Consider the following 9,189-nt stretch of genomic DNA (forward strand, 5'->3'; position numbering starts at 1 on the left):
TCTTTCAGCCTCCTTGAAAATATGTTTCAATATTATTAATAGATAAATGTCCACTTCAACACCACCATCTAAATGAAATCTTTTAAATCATTACAAAATAATACATATTATTTTTTTCTTTATGTAACCACAATAAAGAAAAAACAAACACGTTTTCTTTACCACTCCTACACCTTAATATACTTTTTTCCATTGATTTTATTTCCACGCGTTTTATCATTTGTTTTATAAAGACTTGACTTTGACCGATACCTCGAGAGCACTATCCTACATGCGCATTAATCTTCTTTCGCAGGCGAGTTTTCACCTTCTGCAATGGCTTCCAACAAAATTCAACGCTGCTCTTCCTCACAGACTAAGAATTTTGATGTGTTTGTTAGCTTTAGAGGAGAAGATACTCGTAACGGTTTCACAGATCATCTTTTTGCCGCTCTTCAAAGAAAAGGAGTTGTTGCCTTCAGAGATGACCAAACCATCGAGAAAGGGGGCTTTTTGGAGTCTGAGCTCTTGCAAGCAATTGAAGGATCACGCGTTTTCATTGTTGTCTTCTCAAAGGACTATGCATCATCCACATGGTGCATGAAAGAGCTTACAAAGATCCTCGATTTGGTTGAAGAAACAGGTCGAAGTATGCTCCCTATTTTCTATGATGTCGATCCTTCTGAGGTCCGAAAACAGAGTAGCGAGTTTGCAAAAGCTTTTGCAGAACACGAAGAAAGGTTCAAAGATGACTTGGAAATGGTAGAAAAATGGAGGGAAGCTCTCAAAGCAAGTTGCGATCGTTGTGGGTGGGATGTGCAAAACAAGTAAGTATACACATAACCATATTTTTTATGTTATATATTCTATTTTGTTTTTCAAAGTATTAACTAAACTATAAGTGACTGTTGAACATTGGCCAAATAGGCAACAATATGAAGAAATTGAAAACGTTGTTGAAAAGGTAATCGACATATTGGGTCGTAATCAAATTTGGAGTTTTGGAGATGATTTAGTTGACATGCATTCTCGTGTTGAAGAATGCATTCACGAGAGCAGACGTTGTTTCAATGGAGCTGGTGACGCTTAGGTCCGAAGAGGGACTAGTTTGGGAAATTTTATAGACTATATTTCACTATTTTGTAAACATTTAGTTGATCAGTTTTGAACTATGTAAATCTCGAGTTTAATTTATGGTTTTGAATTTCGAGAACTTTGAATAATAATGCAATATTTACTATTATTTTACTTTATTTTATTTAAATTAGTAATATCCAGTCGGGATGTTACAATTTTTGGTATTTTGCCCCAGTTCTAGAACTGAGGCATATTAAGGTGAGGCCAAAAGGAGGTAGCTTTTGGACTCAGGTGTGAACCGAAGCATAAAGCCACCATTGTGCTTCGATTGAAAAGGAAACCAAAGCCACATACACGCGAAGATCAATACAAAACACAGTTGACAAATATTCATGAATTTTAAGATAATTATATTAATATATATATATATATATATATATATATATATATATATATACACACACACACACACACTAATAAACTACTACAAAGTGGTTAATCTTCTTAAACGGTTCAACTGGAAAATTCAAGATCCAATACATATAAATTATTAGTATTATATCCGCTTATATTAATTTTTTTAAAAATATAGCTTCTTCAAAATGAAAACTCGAGGACAATACATAATTTTCATATGGAATCTCAAACGGAAAACAAAGGCTAACTCACACTATAAGAAAATCAAACAACATATTTAAGCAAATAATTAACCATATATATATATATATATATATATATATATATATATATATATATATATATATATATATATAACAATTGAGAATGGAACCTGTTAGCGTGAAAAGCGAATAACAATTGAGAACGAAAGAGGATACACAACGTCAAAACTACAAATTCTCTAATGCAAAACTACTTAATGATAAAAAACGGAACCAAAAAACTCAAAATACTATAAAAATAATAGAAAGAAAAACCAAAGCAATAGAAACGAATCAAAATGCCAAAGAAAAAAATCAAAAGGCCAAAGACAACAATTGGAACGTGAAAAAGAAATGAAACCAATTTTTTGAACTCACGAGCAACAAGAGGCGACGATACAACGATGGGTATCGACAGTAGAGGGCGGCACGATTGAGGCAACGATGTACGACGGAGGCAGCTGCAGCAAGAATCGGCGATAGGGCTGTGGTGGACGATGGCATAGTGGTGGTTCGCATAGTTTTGTTCGTGAAGAGGAATTTGGGATGAAGGGGAATAGTGGAAATTCACGAATTTGGGGACCTAAATAAGGTATATGGCCTCGGTTCAATTAATAACTGAGGCCTAAAGTTGATATGGCCTTGGTCCTATTCCACCCAAGGCCAAAAGCTCTATTGATAGTGGCAATTTTGAAATATTGGAGAACTCTGATTCATTATAGGCTCAGTTGCCTTATAATCGAAGCAGAAAAGTCTTATAGGCTTCGATTGCTATGTGACCCGAGACATAAAAGTTCTTAAAATTGCAAAAATGTCATTGCGTCTTTACAGGCTTCAATTCTTCAATAATCGAGACCTATAAGACGATGTAAAATCGCAAAACTGCACAATGATGGTACACCTTGTGAACTTTTCCCGTAAAATTGTGGGAGTTGTAGCTCTAATGGTTAACGAATGACTTATAAGCTAGGAACTTGATATTTGCTTAGTTATTGGAGAGTCTAAGATTGAAAACTCAATGAGAGAGTTTTATTTTGATAGTTTTGAAAAATAATGTTTTAAAAATATTCAACTTTTTAATTTATATTTAGTTTATTTTATGATAAAGATTTATGTGGATTGAGTTTTGATTATGATTAACGAACTTGATAAAAGGCAGTGACATCCTAGACGGAGTTAGAATAAGGCATTTTTTTTATGATAATCAAATACAATAAATATTATTCTACTTATTATCATAATAGAAAAATAAACGTCAAAACCTAAATAATGCCATTGATAAAAACATATATGTAAAAGTAATCATAAAAATAATTATATGAGAATAAAAAAAACATTTCTATATTAATTGTAATAAATAATCAAACTTAAAAGAATTCATTTAAGTTAAACTGAAATTATACAAGATAATTTTCATTAGAATAACAAAAACTAATTCATTTTTTAATGATATCTTTTAGCTTTTTAGAAGAAAAAAAAAAGAGAAGGAAAATTAGACTGGTAATGTAAATATTATTTATGTGAAATGATTTTTTAAAATATTATTTATTATTTTTATAAAATTTTAAATTTTACAGATTTTGATATTTTTCAAAATTGAATTTTGATAAAAGAAAACAAAAGTTAAACAGACACAACAAGAATAGGAGTCTCGGTGGGGTTCTTGGAATTGATTGTGTGGAAATTATTGCAGTTGACGCGTGATTTGTCAAAGTCTTTGAATATTTTAATAATTACATATTTTCTTAGGTTGACGATGGACTTGACTCCGGCTGATACATTGAGAATACTATTCTATTCGCACATTAATCTTCTTTAGCAGGCGAGTTTTCACCTTCTGCAATGGCTTCCAACAAAATTCAACGCAGCTCTTCATCACACACTAAAAATTTTGATGTGTTTGTTAGCTTCAGAGGCCCAGATACTCGTAACGGTTTCACAAATCATCTTTTTGGAGCTCTTCAAAGAAAAGGAGTTATTGCCTTCATAGATGACCAAACAATCGAGAAAGGTGACTTCTTGGACTCTGAGCTCTTGTACGCAATTGAAGGATCACAAGTTTTCATTGTTGTCTTCTCAAAGCACTATGCATCATCCACATGGTGCTTGAAAGAGCTTACAAAAATCGTTGATTGGGTTCAACAAACAGGTCGAAGTATGCTTCCTATTTTCTATGATGTCGATCCTTCTGAGGTCAGAAAACAGAGTGGCGAGTTTGCAAAAGCTTTTGCAGAACACGAAGAAAGGTTCAAAGATGACTTGGAAATGGTAGAAAAATGGAGGGAAGCTCTCAAAACAAGTTGCGATCGTAGTGGGTGCGATGTGCAAAACAAGTAAGTACTCACATAACCATATTTTTATGTTATATATTCTATATTATTTTTGAAAGTCTTAATTAAACTCTCAGAGATGTTTGAACTTTGGCCGCTCAGGAAACAATATGAAGAAATTGAAAACGTTGTTGAAAAGGTAATCGACATATTGGGTCGTAATCAAATTTGGAGTTTTGGAGATGATTTAGTTGACATGCATTCTCGTGTTGAAGAATTGGAAGAACTGCTAGATCTGAGTGCAAATGATATTGTTCGCATTGTGGGAATTTGTGGGATGGGTGGGATAGGGAAGACAACAGTTGCAACTTCATTGTTTAAAAAAATATCTCCTCAATATAATTCTTGTTGTTACATTGATGATTTAAACAAAATTTATTGCAATTTTGGAGCAACAAGTGCACAAAAACAACTTCTTTCTCAAGCTCTAAATGAAATAAAAAATATGGAGATACATAATGTTTTCCATGGAACTATGTTGATAAGAACTAGACTTCGTCATTTAAAGATGCTTGTGGTTCTTGATAATGTTGATGAAGTTGAACAATTAGAGAAATTGGGTTTGCGTCCAGAATATTTAGGTGCAGGGAGTAGACTCGTCATAATTTCTAGAGATCGTCATATCTTACAAAATTATGGAGTAAATGAAGTTTACAATGTTGAAGTCTTGGATGAAACTCAAGCTCTTCAATTATTTTGCAAAAAAGTTTTCAAATCTCACGATATTCCGAAAGAATACAAGGAGTTGACATTAGAGGCACTGAAGTATGCCAATGGTCTTCCGTTAGCAATTAAAGTATTGGGCTCATTTTTACACGATCGAGATGTTAGTGAATGGAGAAATGCATTGGCTAGAATGAAAGAAAATCCAAGCAAACATATCATGGATGTGTTGAGAATAAGTTATGATGCATTGGAGAATCTAGAGAAAGAAATATTTCTAGATATTGCTTGTTTCTTCTCCAATAGGAATAACTACTCTTATGAGACAAGAGTGAAGAGACTTCTAGAGTATCGCCAATTTTATCCTGACATTGGTATGAAAGTTTTGATCGAGAAATCACTAATAAGTTGTCAAGATGGGGAGATTGAAATGCATGACTTGTTGAAAGAGTTGGGTAAGAGTATCGTCCGAGAAAAAGCACCAAAAGAACCAAGAAAGTGGAACAGGTTATGGAACTACAAGGATCTCCAAAAAGTTATGAAAATAAATAAGGTAAGAAAAATTTTCTAATATAGATTTTAAGCTTGTCGTTCTTTAGTAATTTATGAATTATCAAAAAAATATAATGAATTTTTCCTTTATAAAATACTTTAGGAAACCGAAAATGTTGAAGCTATAGTTATTCATCAGAGCGAAAAAGAGTTTCTAGAAGATGTGGATGCACTCTCAAAAATGAATCAACTGGAGTTGCTGATTCTAGAGAATGTGAACTGTTCTGGAACTCTGGATTGCATTTCTAATGAATTGAGATATCTACAATGGAATCACTTTCCTTTGATGTCTTTGCCATCAAATTTCCATCCAGATCAACTTGTAGAACTGATCCTGCCTCATAGCAATATCAAGAAATTATGGGAAGGCAAAAAGGTACTATATATTGTTGGTTCTTGGAATTCTTTGTCTCCAATAAACTGAAAAATGCTCTATGTCATATTTTCTTAACTTTCTTTTAGACGATCAAATTTTGTTTTAATTTAAACGATCTGATACAAAAAGCGGGAGAGCTTAACTTTTTTATTTTTCATTTAGTCTCCTAGTTGCACAAATAAAATAAAATAAATTAAGGTTGTCTTTTTTAGCTTTTTAATGGAAAACTAAAATTTTCCTTACTTGTTTCTCTTTTAGTTTCTGCCTAATCTGACAATGCTGGATATGAGTCACTCCAAATATCTTATTGCGGTGCCAGACTTAAGTGAGGTTCCACGTCTTGAGAGTCTTGATCTTGAAGGATGTATACAACTAGTCGAGATCCATCCATCCATTGGTATTCTAAGAGAACTTCGATGTTTGAATTTGAAAAATTGTAAAAATCTTGTCCTTAACCTGAATATGCTTTTTGGGATCAGTTCTCTTTCGGGCTTATATCTCTCTGGTTGTTCAAAATTACTTAATAGTAAGATGTTAATGGAGCCAAGGGACACAAAACATTTGGAGGAAATTGTTAAAATTACAAATGCCATTCAATTCCCAACATCCTCTGTATACAAACTTCTAATGTTGCCTTTCAATTTTCTCTACCCTCCAAAACCTGAAGATTCACTTGGTTTGGTATTGTCTTTGTCTTCTGTCCCATGTTTGGTTTATCTTGATATAAGCTTCTGCAATCTACTTCGAATCCCAGATGAAATTGGGAACTTACATTCTTTAGTAGGACTAAATCTGGGGGGAAACAAATTTGTGACACTACCAAGCACCATCAAGCAACTTTCTAATCTTGAACGTTTGTACTTGGAATACTGCAAGCAGCTGAAATATTTGCCCGAGCTTCCAACAATAAAACAAAAAAATATTGGCGGATACTATGGGTTGGGATTATACATTTTTGATTGCACCAAGTTAAGTGATATGGAACACTGTTATAGCATGGTTTTTTCTTGGATGACGCAAAATCTTCAGGTGACAACTCCATTCTTTCATTTGATTCTCACTTTTTCTGTTTACACTGCTTATGTATACTGAATTTGATTTAAACAGGTTTTCTTCCAACCTACTATTTCCTCTGCTCGGATTGAAATGGAAATTGTTATTCCTGGAAGTGAAATTCCAAAGTGGTTCAATAAACAAAGTGCAAGTACATCAATAAGTATGGACCCATCTGATGTTATAGATGACCCAAATTGGATAGGTGTTGCCATTTGTGTTCTATTTGTCACACTCCAAGATCCTATGAATCTGGGTGAAAGAGATGATGATCATTTATCTAATCTTTGGTTCGGTGTCAATAATTCCAAGCGAAGATGGTATATAGGAGTTCCAATATATTTTAAGAAAGATCTAGTGACAGTTGGATTAGATCACTTGGTTACGGTGTTTTACTCTCGACAACAATTCATTCATCTTCTAAGCACACCTCCAAATACCATGCATGATCTCTATCAAACTGAATTTGGAACTTTTATTCATCATCCTAAAGGTTTACGAATTGTCGTGAAGAAGTGCGGGTATCGTTGGGTATTTAAGGAGGATCTTCAACAATTCAACTCAAACATGTTTTTCAGCACAAATTCCTCATCTCGAAAGAGGAAACTTCTAACAAGCGATTAACCATGGAGAGCCTTCGAAAGCCTTCAGCCTAGAAATTTCTTCTAAACCACCATTCCATCAAATAAGTTTTAACCCTTTTCAGGTAAAATTTAATACACGTATTATGAAGGTCATAATTGTTATTCATTCAACTCTGCTTTGTTTTTTCCTTTGGATTTTTTTTTAATTACAAAATGAAGGTTTCTATCTGATATATTAAAATTCAAGTATCTAATAGTGATCCATTTTTTTGCATGAAATATCCGAGGTAATCTAACTCAAATCGGTTTACCAGGTGACTAGTTGGTATTTCTTTTACAATTTTCAACGGTGTGAAAATAGAAATGTTATCAAAAGTTGAAACGGAAAAAGTAAATATCAGAAATTATGTATATTAAATTGATAATTTCGTTTTCGAGATATAATAGGTATTTAAAAATTTACAAGAATTATATGTGTATTAATATATTACAAATTTACCTTCATAACCTTGACAAAGGATATATTGCTAAGCCACAATAACCTTCTTCAAGAAAATGTTAGAAAGACACATACAAATGATTTGAATGGTCATCCATACCTATATCCAACCAAAACACATTCATAGACAACCCAAATTTTCATCTACGAATTTTGACATGTACATACACTTAAAAAAAATCAATAATTTAAGGCAAAGCAAACTGACCACTAAGAGTTTTATGATAAAGAACATGAACAAAAGACTGAATATAATTGCTAAAGATCTTCTTTGAAGTTATTTTCCAATGAGAATGAAAGACTCGAGGTTCTAGGGAAATTAATAACTCATGTATTCAATTCTCAGTCTCCAAGAAGTATGGCAGAGTACAATAACATTAACTCTGAAAGTCCCCCATCTATGATCTGTTTCATTGGCCACTTTGGATACGAATCCTTAGCTAGAGGAATTTGTTCACATAGTTGGTTAAATATAAATACTAATGTTCCACATTAATTAAATTATTACATTTATGATTACCTACATTAGAAATATGATTTTTTGAATCTTTTAGTTTTTACTTATTAATGATTAAAAATTGCTGTCATTTCATGATCTTAAAGTTCTTCATGCACTCACCTAGTCATTTTAGTTACTCCTGTCTGCTATAATTTTCTTTCCCAGGGACTGATCTCTGGTACTCCTTGAGCTTGCTTTCTATCTACCTTGTCATACCATAGGGATGGCTTATTCCAAAGGAAAATTTAATCGATGACATCCCTGACATAGTTGATAATGGTTTCACCATTATTCCACCTAAACATTTAAGTGTCATTTTGGTGTTGCAATGCAAACCTATTACCTTAGAAAAGGAAAAAAAAAAACACAAGTCCAACTTCACCTTGACCATATTCCAATATGAAAGTGTGTGCATATAATGGATAGTTCTTTCCACTACAAGAATTTAGGCTTTTTTCGTCGGCCAAAATCGGACGCCACTAGCGACGGCAACATGGACCATGCTCTTTTTCTGGATGTAAAGCTCATTTGCGTCGGCCAAATGGAGACGAATATTTGCTGCTTGTTTATCGTCGGCTCAACCGACGAAAACACATAAAAAAATATAATAATAAGTTCGTATGTGTGGGTCAAGCCCACAAACACCTGAAAATTTTTCAAAATTTTGCATGGGCTAAGCCCACGAATGATTCCCTATGCGTAGGCCATGCCCACGAATGATTAAAATAAAATATCTAAAACAAAGGGTTTTGCGTGGGTTTAGCCGACGCAAACAATTTTCCCTATAATTATTAGCGTGGGCTTAGCCCACGCAAATGTTTGTTTCCAGGCACATCGCAAAATCTGCATCCAATAATAGCAAAACCTGCATCCAGACACATTTCAAACAATCCAGCAATTCATGATATCATTTGATTC

The 9,189-nt window shown here is 33.3% G+C and overlaps 1 protein-coding gene across 1 annotated transcript; it reads left to right on the forward strand.

Annotated features, from left to right (window-relative positions):
• The first annotated feature begins 225 nt into the window (after positions 1-225).
• LOC114169376 (TMV resistance protein N-like) lies at positions 226-7,363 on the forward strand. Its single transcript, XM_028054515.1, has 5 exons — positions 226-806; positions 4,148-5,261; positions 5,364-5,636; positions 5,895-6,665; positions 6,744-7,363. The coding sequence occupies exons 1-5, from the start codon at positions 316-318 to the stop codon at positions 7,311-7,313; spliced, it is 3,219 nt and encodes a 1,072-aa protein (XP_027910316.1). The 5' UTR covers positions 226-315; the 3' UTR covers positions 7,314-7,363.
• Positions 7,364-9,189: the final 1,826 nt, after the last annotated feature.

The sequence above is a fragment of the Vigna unguiculata genome, chromosome 11 (assembly GCF_004118075.2).
Source record: "Vigna unguiculata cultivar IT97K-499-35 chromosome 11, ASM411807v1, whole genome shotgun sequence".
Lineage (NCBI taxonomy): Eukaryota > Viridiplantae > Streptophyta > Magnoliopsida > Fabales > Fabaceae > Vigna > Vigna unguiculata.

What these genes read in the sequence shown, in the direction of transcription:
- LOC114169376 (XM_028054515.1), top strand. Translation starts at nt 316, where the DNA reads ATGGCTTCCAACAAAATTCAACGCTGCTCTTCCTCACAGACTAAGAAT. An exon ending in AAGTTATGAAAATAAATAAG is followed by an intron (nt 5,262 to 5,363) that starts GTAAGAAAAATT and finishes AAAATACTTTAG; the next exon opens with GAAACCGAAAATGTTGAAGC. An exon ending in AATTATGGGAAGGCAAAAAG is followed by an intron (nt 5,637 to 5,894) that starts GTACTATATATT and finishes TTTCTCTTTTAG; the next exon opens with TTTCTGCCTAATCTGACAAT.